General features: G+C 41.5%; 1 protein-coding gene across 2 annotated transcripts; it reads left to right on the top strand.

Annotated features, from left to right (window-relative positions):
• The first annotated feature begins 1671 nt into the window (after positions 1-1671).
• On the top strand, positions 1672-12715 carry SUV39H2 (SUV39H2 histone lysine methyltransferase). 2 transcript variants are annotated; one of them, XM_065855708.2, is made up of 7 exons: positions 1672-1740; positions 2609-2754; positions 4037-4708; positions 6484-6630; positions 8118-8247; positions 9633-9748; positions 10500-12715. In XM_065855708.2, the coding sequence occupies exons 1-6, from the start codon at positions 1722-1724 to the stop codon at positions 9740-9742; spliced, it is 1224 nt and encodes a 407-aa protein (XP_065711780.1). In that variant the 5' UTR covers positions 1672-1721; the 3' UTR covers positions 9743-9748; positions 10500-12715. The 2 variants fall into 2 exon arrangements, with proteins under 2 accessions (XP_065711780.1, XP_065711768.1); XM_065855696.2 differs by having other exon boundaries at positions 9633-12715.
• Positions 12716-12865: the final 150 nt, after the last annotated feature.

Genomic DNA, 12865 nt, shown 5'->3' with positions numbered 1-12865 from the left:
GATCATTGATAAAGCGATTAAATGGAACTGGCCCAATACTGAGCCCTGGGAAAACCACTTGTGACCAGCTGCCAATTGAATTTGACTGTTCACCACAACTCTTTGGGCTCAGCCATCCAGCCAGCTCTTTAGCCAGCAAAGAGTATATGCATCAAGATGTTATCTTGCAAAATATTCAAAAAAGTAGAGCATTAGTATCAGAGACAGAAACTGGAGCAAGGGATGCCCGTCTCGATTTGAGGAGACCTGTGCTAAACCACCTGTTTTTCTACAGGCTTCCCAGGTTGTCTTGAGAACATGTATTTCAATATTCTTCCTGCCTCACAAAAGCAATAGATACTGCATAGCATAGACATAAACCTTACTGCATTCTAAACAAATGTCTGTATTTCTGTGGCTTGCCAGCCTAGACACAAGCTTTGAATTTATGAGGCTTCTGTGAGTGGACAAAGCACTGGGAAGTTCTGACTCCTGCGTCCATGAGACTTTGATCTCTGGGCAATAAGTAAATAGCTCACCAGTTCCTGTGTGAAAACTTCTAAAAGGGGCCTTGGAAAACCCTAATTCTGGTTCTGTCATGGCAGTGGAGTCCCACAGCCCTTGTATTTATAAATACAAGTAAAGAGACACATAAGTACTAATGAGACATCTGTAAGGGGTGTTTTGTTGTGTGTTGCTGCCAGTTGGTGAGTTTATGGGGCTTGGGGCTAACATGAAAGCTGTATTAACAGGAAACCCCTGTTCTGAGATGTGTGCTGTAATGAGAGGGTTTTTTTGTTGTTTGTTTGGTTTGGGTTTTTTTGTTTGTTTTTTGGTTTTTTTTAAAGTGTCTAAAGCCCTTCTTTGTAGTTCCCACTTCCAGCTCTGTGGCTGGTAGAGCGGTGAAGGGTCTAAGTCTGTCTGGCGCCCTGTGCTTACCCCATACCAGGCACTGCCACCTCAGCCAACACTGGAAAAGAATCACAGAATATCAGAATGTCAGGAATTGGAAGTGACCTCAAAAGCCCCTCCAGTCCAATCCCCCCATCAGAGCAGGAACACCCAGATGAGGTTACACAGGAAGGTGTCCAGGTGGGTTTGAATGTCTGCAGAGTAGGAAACCCCACAACCTCCCTGGGCAGCCTGGGCCAGTGTCTGTCACCCTCACTGAGAGGAAATTTCTTCTCATATTTAATGAGTCTCCTGTGTTCCAGTTTGTATCCGTTGCCCCTTGTCCTATCATTGGTTGTCACCGAGAAGAGCCTGGCTCCATCCTCATGACACTCACCCTTACATATTTATAAACATTAATGAAGTCACCTCTCTGTCTCCTCCAAACTAAGGAGGCCCAGCTCCCTCAGCCTTTCCTCACACGGGAGATGCTCCACTCCCTTCAGCATCTTGTTGCCCTGCGCTGGACGCTCTCCAGCAGTTCCCTGTCCTTCTGGAACTGAGGGGCCCCGAACTGGACACAATATTCCAGGTGTGGTCTCACCAGGGCAGAGTAGAGGGGAAGGAGAACCTCTCTCGACCTAAGAGACCTAAACCGCTCTGAATTTCGTCTCGGCTCTTTTCAACCTCTGTCACAGCCGTCACTCTCACGGGAACTCCCGCTCTTCCCCCGCTGAGCCGGCCCTGCCGCGCGCCCTTCCCGCCAAAGCCCCTCGGGCGCGCGCGCGAGGGGCGCGGGGCCGCGCTCTCCCCTTGCCCCGCCCCCTTCCGCAGGCCGCGGCCCCTCCAAGATGGAGGATTGGCGAGGAGGTGAGCGAGAGAGCGGCTGCGGCGACTCGGGCCGTGGTGGGGGCCGGGGCCGCCCGCAGCGCCGCGCTCGGGCCTCCCCTCCCTTCTCCTTGTGCTGGGTGGGCCCAGAGGGAGGCCCTGCCCGCTTCCCTGCGGGTGCTCTGCCTGGGAGAGGCGGTGTGGGGGAGGGCGGGAATGTGCCTGAGGTGAATATGGGGGTGGGCGGGGGGTGCATTGAGGCGCTGGGGGGTGTCCGTCACCTCTCCGCTTTCCCCGGGGGGCAGCTCCGCCGCCGGCAGCGCTTTCTGGGCGGGTGCTGAGGACGCAAAGGCCCCGCCGAGCCCCGGGCCGAGCTCCGGCTTCACCCGGCAGAGCTTCCCGGGCCCGGGAGAAGCCGCCGGCCCGGCCCGGCCGCTGGGCGCTGCCCTTTAAACCCGCCCGGCTGACAGGGGACCGCGATCCTTCTGGAAGGGCGCTGGGGATCGCTTCTTGCTTCGTCCGGTCTCCATGGTTGCATCGCAAGTGCTCGATGACATTCGACTAACTACAGATATTTGGCGGGCTCGTTAAAAGAATGGAGGTTTCCTTGTCGCCCTGCTCTTTAGTTGTAGGAAGATGATTCGGTGCTTAGTGCAGCTTTCACCTGTGGAAGTCTCTGCCCTCCAAAATATCCGTTCTTTATAGATATACGTACTCTACAAAATAAAGGTGCAGGAAGGGAATTGTTGACATTTTCTGCTTTGCCTGTTAGGGTTGAGTTTGTGAGATGCTGTAGCTGTGCAAGACTTGTGGACTGTCACAAATAATGCGGGGACTCTGGGATAAGGCGTAATGATTTAAATTTAGCTGAGACATTAAATAGGATTCTTTACCAATTTTCTTATTGTAGCCTGGTATGTGCCATGTCTAGCTTCACTTGAGACCCTCCAAGAATTATGTAGGAAGGAAAATCTCAGATGTAAATCCATTGGAATCACCAACAGGAGTCTAAAGAGTTATGAGGTGGAGTATTTGTGTGACTACAAGGTAGAAGAGGTAAGAGAAACACAGACCAATTTGATCACTCTTTCAGCTGAAATTTGGAAGTGAGCCAAAGGTAGTTTTGCTCATGACATGAAGCAGCAGTCTGTGAGGACGAAGCTCTTGCTGACATTAAATGAAACTTCTTTTAATCTTTGAACTGTAAACAGAAAGTGGTGTAACAACTGCTTTCAGTATGTTGAAGGAAGGGCTTTTTCTGAAATTACGGAGATGTTAGAATATTAAATGTTTCTCCTTTGCATATCTAAAAGTAAACCAAAATGCTGATGCTTTTAGGCTGTAGCTTGGTATGTATTACGATGCTTCTCCTTTATTTGCAGGTAACAGTCTATATTTCTGTGTTGACTGTTGTAGTCTCATGAGCAGTTAGGGCCACGTTCTGCAACTGAATTCCTGCGGCTTGATCATGCCAGTGGAATTCAGTCTCAGGATTTGGCCTTGTTACAGTTATTTGACCTTCTTAAAACAAGTACAAAATATATGCTTCTTGACTATAAATGCAAAATTACGTGTTTTGAATGGGTTACTTCTTTGGGAGGATGGTTGATATGACTTTTTTAGAGATTTTTTTTGTTAAGTTTAGAATTTTTTTTTGTTCCATATGCTATACAACCACAATCTGCTCCTGCATACGAGTCACGCAACTCGTTAGCATAACTTCCGTAACTGCTTTAGCAAACAAGCCTCCTCCAGTTATTCTGTTAGCGATCAGAGTTCATCCCAGCTGTTTATTTCTTTGCCCCTAGATATGATATAAAAAGTATCCAAACTTGTGGTATAAGTTGGAAAAGCTGTTTGAACGCTGGAGAGGGCATGTAGTGATAGGACAAGGGGTAATAGCTTTAAACTGAAAGAGGGTAGATTTAGATTAGGTATAAGGAAGAAATTCTTCACCATGAGGGTGGTGAGACAGTGGCACAGGCTGCCCAGAGAAGCTGTGGATGCCCCATCCCTGGAGGTGTTCAAGGCCAGGCTGGACGGGGCTCTGAGCAACCTGGTCCAGTGGAAAGTGTCGCTGCCCATGGCAGGGGGTTGGACTAGATGATCCTTAAGGTCTCTTCCAACCCAAACCTTTCTATGATGATGTTAATCTGCAAACGCAAATCCTAATTTTTCTCTTTCTCCCCATTTGTAATTGTTATGGGAACATGAAGACCATCTGCACTGTGTTCCATTTCTTAACTCCAGAGCTCTTGTGTTTGTCCATAGGGCCTCTGATGCTGAATTTCAGCAAAATGAAATATGGCTAAATCTGTATCTGTTTCTGTATTTCAAGGGCACAGAATACTATCTTGTGAAATGGAAAGGATGGCCAGAATCTTCAAATACTTGGGAACCTCAGAAAAATCTGAAATGCCCATTGCTCCTTCAGAACTTTCTTAGTGACAAGAATGAATACTTGTCTCGGGTGAGAGAAGGCAAAGCACTGAAAGTGAGAAACCATGTTAAAGCTTTGAAACCTGCGGTTGCAGATTACATTGTAAAGAAGGCTAAGCAAAGAATAGCTCTGCAGAGATGGAAAGAAGAACTCAACAGGAAAAAGAATCATAAAGCAATGATTCTGGTAGAAAACACTGTGGATCTTGAAGGCCCTCCTTTAGACTTCTACTACATTAATGAATATAAACCTGCTCCGGGAATAAATGTAATAAATGGAATAACGACTGGCTGTGAATGCACTGACTGCCCTGCTGAGAAGTGCTGTCCAAAGGAGGCTGGATTTATTTTGGCTTACAATAAAAGAAAGAAGTTGAAAATCCAGCCTGGTTTGCCCATCTATGAGTGCAATTCGTTTTGTAGGTGTGGGCCTAACTGCCCTAATAGGATAGTACAGAAAGGTACACCGTATTCTCTGTGCATCTTCAGAACTAACAATGGCCGTGGTTGGGGAGTAAAAACCCTCCAGGAGATTAAAACCAACAGTTTTGTGATGGAGTATGTTGGAGAGGTATGTATTTATGGCATATGGATTAATTATTGACAATAAAGGTTACGTTGGAGAAAATCTTGATGAGCTTTCTCTCAGTTTGTAATGCTTCTTGCCTTCTACTATATAATTGGTAAGTCTAGTTTTGAGTAGAGAAATACAGTAAATAGACATTCAAGATGACAGCAAAATTATGTTGTCCAGAACATTCCTCCATTCCAGAGCAATTGTAAAAGGTTGATTGTAAAGAGAATGCTTATCTTATGTGTCACTAAACAATTATTTTAGATATGTGCCGTAATGATGTATCTAAAGGCAGGTCTATCTTTTCTTTTATATTCATTCTTCACTGATCATCTTTATTGTAGATCTTGCTGCTCCCCAGGCACATTTCTTACCAAGCTCCCCACCCAGTCTCTCAGTCCCTTTTCTGTTTTGTCTGAACTTTTAAGGTAATATTTTCAAACATATTTAGTACTTTTGATGAACAGCAATAATAAGACTTGTAGTATGGATGTTATTTGTTTACTCAATCTCATACTATTTCAAACAGAACTTTCATGCCATAAAATATAGACTTTGAGTTACTCTCAAGGTGTTGGTTTTATTTTTACTTTTTATTACCCTGCGTTTATCTGGTCCAGCCTCTGTTGTGCTTCAAGACTCTTTACATCGATAGCTCCTGGCACCCCCTTGGATCCAGTTGATTCAGTTGTATTCCTGCCACAAATCTACCTTGCTGCTAAGGTGGCTCAAAATAATTTCTTCTATCCCTTCATACAAATTATTATGGTCTTCGTTGTATTTCTTCCATGCTTCTTGCCCCAAATCTTTTAACTGTGTATGTTCATATCTTTCTTGTAAACATGCAAGAGATCAGTTATTCAGAGGGATTAATGCGGAAAGATGATGATGTACTTTTGTTGCTCAAAGGAAAGAGCGTGTGTTTACCCTTTCACCTGAATCTACTTATTCGCTACTGCTAAATAAGTTCTCAACTCTGATCTGTCAGAAGGATTTTAGATGGTTATTTTTTTGCCCAGTTCCACCACATTTTGTATGTCTTGCTGCCAAATTGTGATTTCTTTACTGAGCCTGCACAACTGATTATATTTAACATAACAGGCTGCAGATGAAGCTGTTTAAGCTGTTGCTTCTGTCAAAAGTGACTGTAGTTGTTGTCTTCCTTTGGGGAGTTTCTGGATTTCTACCTTGTGTTAGTACATACTAGACTAATTGCATTGATTCAGCTTGGTGATGTATCTGTCTAAATTATTATGAATAGGATCTTTCACTGCAATCAAAAATAACAGGATGAGATGCTTTTGGGGAAGATGGAGATGAATACTGGACTGTAAATGTGACTGGGTTGTAAAGACTGGTACTTGTTGATCTTTGTCTCTGCAAAGGGAGAAAGTTGAAACTTTATTTTACGTGACGTAAACAAGGCTTTCTGGGTCTAATGAAAAAACTGTGTATGGAAACTTCAAGTAGAAACAGCTGATTGTATCTGTCATCATTAAAATTCTTCATAGAAGGTGCTGGTATTTTTCTGGAGACAAGGCAGTGTCATTTCTCAGCTGTAGACAAATTGCATCCAGAGAAGTCTAAGCCACTAATTAATCTAGCTGTATGTATGTATTCTTCATTAGAGATGGAATGCTATTTCAACATCAAGAAGAAAATGTGGTATTTTTATACTAACTAGATTTTTCTAATTTGATTGTGATTTTTGTTTTAATTTAGTAATCGTTAATAATATGATGCAGGTTGTTTCTTTTTTCTCTTTTTTCTAGGTGATTACAAGTGAGGAGGCAGAGAGACGAGGCCAACTCTACGACAACCAGGGAAATACATACTTGTTTGATTTGGACTATGACTCAGATGAATTTACAGTCGATGCAGCTCGATATGGAAATGTGTCCCACTTTGTCAATCACAGTGTAAGACCTTGTTTTGTATACTAGGAGTTTGGAAAATTATCCTAATTGTGCCAGAAATATCTTCTCCTATTGTAAACATTTTCCTACCATATTCACAGTTTTTTCTGAAGTAGTCTGTTTCCTGTCAGCACAGCCCAGTCAATGAGATGACATGATAAATAGATGATAGAATAAATAGAACGGAACAATTAACCTTACTCAGAGTAAGAATACCTACAAAAATCTGGGAATGAGATGGTACCCAAAGTGGGTATTTGATAGGAATGAGGTTGTTACTGAATCTGCTAGTTTTAGACAATTAAAATAGGGTTGGTTTTCCACGTAACTAAAAGACCTAATATGCGAGAAGTTCTTCATAACATCAGTGAGGAGTCAAAGACGAAAGGAATTAATGCATTATTTTCATCCTACAAACACTGGTAGAGGAAAAAATGAAAATCCCTGTGCTTTCTTTGATATTTTTTCCCTCCTAAATCTAAACTTGAAAGACAACTCAAAAGTAAATTTTAAACAGGAAATTTTTGTAGTGTTTTGTTTCCTGTTCAACTGAAGTACCTAAAGCGAGAAGGCTGAACTGCGGTTGTAAAGATTCCTGAACTAAAAGTTATTATTTCTGACTGATGTAATGTTTGTGAGGTACGTAGTCAGCATTCTACAAATACAGTAGATTAATATCTTCACATGTGTGAGCTGATGATGTTTGTATTTTATGTGGACTTGCCAGGGAGAAGGATAAAGAAGAGTTTTAATGCCAATTGTTCTTCACTTTCGGAAATGGGAGTGAAGTATTCTCACTCTTCAGTGTAAAGTTAAATATCTGACTTCACTTCTGATTCCTTAACAAGGGAATATTACTGTTCCAGACTAAAAAACATGCAGAGTTTAACAAACTGTCTCGGTGACTTCTGACACTTAATCCAGAAAAAATGATAAAGTGGTTTCTAGTTCCCGTTTAGTGTCCTTGGTCCTCCTCCTGCTTCCCAACCCATAGCAGATAATTTGGAAGCCAAGTAGGTTTGCAACTGAAAATAGAAATTTATGCATAGTTTGAAAGTATTTCTAGCCTGGAAATACGGAATAATGAGCATTTGTGTGGCTTGAAACACTAGGTTGTGGGGTTTTTTTTCAACTTGAATTCTTTTTGTGGGTTTTGTAGGTAAATACTAACCTCTGAATGTAGCTTTAATTGCTTTGTCATCTTTTTGAAGCTATCTTTTTTTTTAAAAGAAAAAGCTGTTACACGTTAGTGTAGTCAACAAACTGTGTAAAGGTCGCTCTCTTGAAAGGCCTTGACTAAGCTATGAGTGTTCTCCTTTAATGCTATTTCAAGAACATAATTTGTTGACTTCAGAAGATCATTTCAGGCTTCTGTCCCTGGGAGAAGAACCAGTTCTTCCTTTCCTGTGACCTTCCTCTACTGAAACACTTCAGTGAAACTTAGCGTGCATTTTTTTGTAACAGAAACTACATTAATTTTTGCCTTACAGTGTGATCCAAATCTTCAAGTCTTCAATGTGTTTATCGATAACCTCGACTTGCGTCTTCCTCGAATAGCGCTGTTTTCTACACGAACCATCAAGGCTGGAGAAGAGCTAACCTTCGACTACCAGATGAAAGGTGAGCAGATTTTGAAACTGTGTTTGCAGGAGGTTTGGGGCGCTGTTGGGTTTTGTTGCAGCTTGACTGATTATAGCATTTTAGGTCAGGCCCTGCTTCTCCCTAACGCAGCTCTGTGGATTCTAGAACATCGATGTGTGGTGCAGACAGAGTGCACCCAGGAGCTTTTGTGCGCACCTCTAGTACGTTATCTCCTTCAGCGCCCTTAGCTCAACAGCAAGGGATTGTGGCTGAAATGTCTGGTGAGGCAAATTATTTTGAAGATTTGTCACAAGAGTGCTCAAAAGAATGGTCAGGCTACCATTAAAAACAGCTTTCCTTTATTCAAATTGGCATTTCTGGTAAACTGCTTTCCAAACAATCTGCTAGTGATAGTTACAAAGATAGTGGTCTAAGGCACCAGAGGTTTGTCGCTGAATTCTGGTGGGTGTAGGTCCTGTAGTAAAGATGTAGAGGACAGTCCAAAGTTTACTATTGTTTTGTTGGGTTGGATACATTGATCGTTATGCAGAGACTTCAGGAAATAGTGATTTTGGTGAAATACTATTGGCTCTTTATTAATTAAGAAAGAACAGCCTCTTGAGGGAGGTGGTAGAGTCTCCATCGTTGGAGGTTTCCAAGATGAGATTGGACAGAGTGCTAAATAACCTCATCTAGGTTCCCTTTCCCAGGAGAGGTTGGACCAGATGATCCTTTGAGATCCCTTCCAACCTGGGCCATTTGATGATTCTTTGATCTTCCGTTCAGTGTTCAAGGCCAGGCTGGACAGGGCTCTGAGCAACCTGACCTATTGAAAGATGTCCCTGCCCATGGCAGGGGAATGGGCTGAGATGATCTTCAAAGGTCCCTTCCAACCCACACCACTCTATGACTACTTTTTTTTTTCCCAGTACAATAAAAAATTACTGAGGTTTGCTGGCAGGGGTGTTGTGTGTGTGTCAGACTTTACGTGCAAACCATTTATCCACAACAGCAACGTACTGTTTGCCCTGCTGTTTTATGTTCAGGGAAGCATCTCTACACTCCAGAGCTGTACCTCATTCTTGTGGAAGCTCTTTAAGTCCTGACAAACTGATCTTACTTTGGCCCTTAAAACTCCTCTTTTTTTGTGTTATCTGTGCCACTAACGTACAAGGCAGGCGGTGCTCCCAGCTGCCCAGTGTGGATACAGACCTGAGGGTACGAGGTCCAAGTTTAAGATTTGGATTCTGTCCATTAGGTGTTGTGTAAGCAGTTGTAACATGGGTGTCGGTAGAATTTGAGTAGAGCTTTACACACATTTCTTTTAAGAACTGGGGTGGTGGCTTTTTGAAGCCATTTGAATACCTGGTGTGGTTTCAATCTGTCTTTTAAAGCATCCTGATTTGTATTTTTCTGTGTCACAGGTTCAATAGATCTGACTTCAGACTCTGCTGATAGTCTCAGCCCATCCAGAAAGAGGATCAGAACAGTCTGTAAATGCGGAGCGGTGTGTTGCAGAGGTTATCTCAACTGAGTGCGGGTATCCAAAGTCACAAATACTTTGTTCTCTTTTAAATGTGTTTTAAGAAGACTCTTCATACACACAGATGTTCAAGTATTCTTACATCTAATAAGTACACTGAAAAAAGCATTATATTTGTAACTGAAATGACATTGGCCAAAGAAAGAGATGTCATGTTTCAGGCAAATACAAAACTGAAAATGGGGATTAAAAATTGATTTTTCTTGAACTGTTATGTAGGAAGCAGCAAAATGTGTTTTAAGAAAACTCTTTAAAATGTACCTTGATTTGAATATTTGATTGCGAGCTTACAGCCGTAGGCCTTCTAGGAGCTGGTTTCAGTGGGATAAAATAATGTTACATATTTTCTATACCTTGAAAAGTGTTGGAGACATTTGATTTGAATCCTAAATTATAGCCAACTGTTCTTTTGCCTTTTTTTTGTTGTATAAAGAAAAGCTTCAAGACATTAGCAATAACATTTATGGCACTGGGGTGAAAAATAAAGGACAGCCATCGCACTGTCTAAATGAAGGTTCGCAGGAATGCAAATCATAAAATATCCATTGAACTCCATGCAAGTAAAGCAAATGGTTTTCACAGATTCTAGATATAAGATTGAGGTCTCGAATGTTTTTAGCTGATGTTGTGTTATTTACAAGTTTTACAATTTTTTTTAAATTGATTTTTAGTTAGCATGCTGTAGGCGGTCTGCAGTTCTACAGAGCATTTGTAAATATGTAACATAAGTTGTTTGCTTTCATTGCAGAAATTCGGCAGACATTGCTGAAACAAATTACTGGCTACAGTTTGGAAATAGGTAGCAAAAGAATAGGGAGAGCAGCCTGTCGTCTAACAAAGCTGATGCGTTGTGGAGGTATGCTCAGTTATCCGTTAGGTGCAAAAATACCCTTGGAGTTTATTTGTATTCACAATATTGATTAAGTTTTTACATACTGTGACTTTTTTTACCTAGTGACAGACTTTTCAGATACTAGGCCTGTTTTTTCTTGTTGCAAAAACGTTAACTTCAGTGAAGTTAGACTAGGAGGGACTTTACCTGTTTGCTGTAGACCTTAAGATGTTCTTGAATGTAAAGCCTGAGAAATGTACTGTTCTTCAGCTGCTTGAGTCGTCTTGAATTTCTTTTCCTGATACCCTAAAGTTGTCTCGATCTGTATGTGAAGTTTTGCTTGGCTCCAAAAAATGCTGAAGAGCAGTTGAGGCAGGTTATGAGTGAAGTTACAGCCAAGGTCCAAACTCCAGGGGTGACTAAAGTGCTTTATTCTCATGGAGTTAAATGCTTGTAAAACTTGCATATCGCTTACAAATCATGTAAATGTTGACAGGGTGGGGCAGAAAAATGTTGCTCCATAAATGGATGCTTCCGAATTGGCTGCTAGCTATGTATCATAGGTCAGCTTGTTACCTTTATAAGGTGCACAGCTGTTGGCTCAGGTGAATGAAGTCAAGTACCCAGCATATAAGCGTTTACCTAATTTGTTAACAAATGCCTTAAATTCCATCTTAACTACTAGCACTCCAAGAAGAGTGTTTCAAAGGATAGTACAGGTTGTTTGTTTATTAAGCACAGTTGCATTTGCACTTAAGATCTGGCTCTTTGGCGGAAAGCGAAGTTTTTATATGCTACTGGCCAAAATTGGCTTCATGGTTGGGTTGAAGAGTGGGGGCCATTGAAAGTGCTGTGTAAGTTTTGTAATCTACAAAGTGTTGAAATAGATACTTTATATTGTTTAATGGAGAAAGTTTGCTTAGATTTTAAAGTATTTGACATTACCAGGCTCACCTGCATCCACACACTTGGATAAATGCGGAATCTAGTCTATTTTTATCATGCCACATCCCCAATGATTTCTTTTTTAATATATGTAAAGTCAAAGTGGAATGTGGAGCTTTAATATTAGCAAACTGTAGATGATCTTACATCATTTGGAGTCATTAGTGCTTTCTCTTGCATGTAGCCTGACTCGGCAATGCGTTCCATCGGGGGAGATCTGCAGTCTCCAGCTCCTTAATCCGCTGCAGGTTCCCTGTGGGTACAGGATGCTGAGAGTGTCTGTGGCAAGAAATGGATTCCTTACCAAATCGATTTCTCTGGCCTCTCGTGTACGGGATGACACAGGGCTGGTTCGACACTCTTTTTGTCTGTGTCCATGCCCCGTTTCATTTAAAAATTGCAAGTAAATGCATTTTAAAAAAATAAGTCTTATTAGTTGTACTGGAGTTCAGTATCTGCCTCTTTCCCAAGGCAGCGTATGTTACCACCAGCACTGGAATGACACTGCTGTTCTTTGAGATGTGTGTTACCTCTTGCATGATAAATAAAGGACCATTAATTTCTGTTCTGGGAGGTAACAGCACTTAGTATTTATCTGAAGTAACTCCATGTATCCAGTTTCCAATTTAGAGCCTTCAACAGTATTTTCTATTTACATATTCACAATGCATTTGGATTGCAGTCAATTAGCTTAAAGGGACACTGTGTCACTTTTAAAAACTCCTTTTGCTGTTTTTATGAGTTTGGAGGAAAGTTGCCAAATTAGAAAAGGAGAAAAAGCTATTTGCAGTTTCGTAAGCAGCCTAAACCAGCCGCGCTTCTGCCTTTGGTTTTGTGGTCTGTTAGCACCATCATGGCCACCGGTTCAGTTGTGTATATGCACTTCTTAGAGACTGGTAACCTGTGATCTGTCCTTCAGCTGTTCTTTTTGTGCTGGGTTGTTTTGTTTTTGTTTTGGTAGCAAAACTAAATCTGCAAGATCACCTGTAAGAAAAGCTATTGTCTATTTATTTAATCTCAAAGTTAAGTAAGTCGATCCTTTGGTTATTTCTAATGTATGTTTTAGGACTGTGTACAGTAGAATATGCAGTTTATAAGCTCAGGAACATTTTCTTTTCATAATGTGTGATCTCTAGTATCGCTACCTTCCTATAGTTTTTGATAAAATAAATTAAATTTAGTTTTTTGCTTGTTGTTGTCATTCTTAACCAAAAAATAATATATTTTAGCTTGTCAAAATTAGCTGCAGAATTTGCTTTAAGACTGCAACTTCTTAATTCCTGCCCTGTACCCAAGTTTTCTAGCACTGTAAAGACCGTAGCAGAGCGATCATGAGG

Source organism: Patagioenas fasciata, chromosome 1 (assembly GCF_037038585.1).
Source record: "Patagioenas fasciata isolate bPatFas1 chromosome 1, bPatFas1.hap1, whole genome shotgun sequence".
Taxonomy (NCBI): Eukaryota; Metazoa; Chordata; class Aves; order Columbiformes; family Columbidae; genus Patagioenas; species Patagioenas fasciata.
This window is presented reverse-complemented; position numbering and strand designations above follow the sequence as displayed.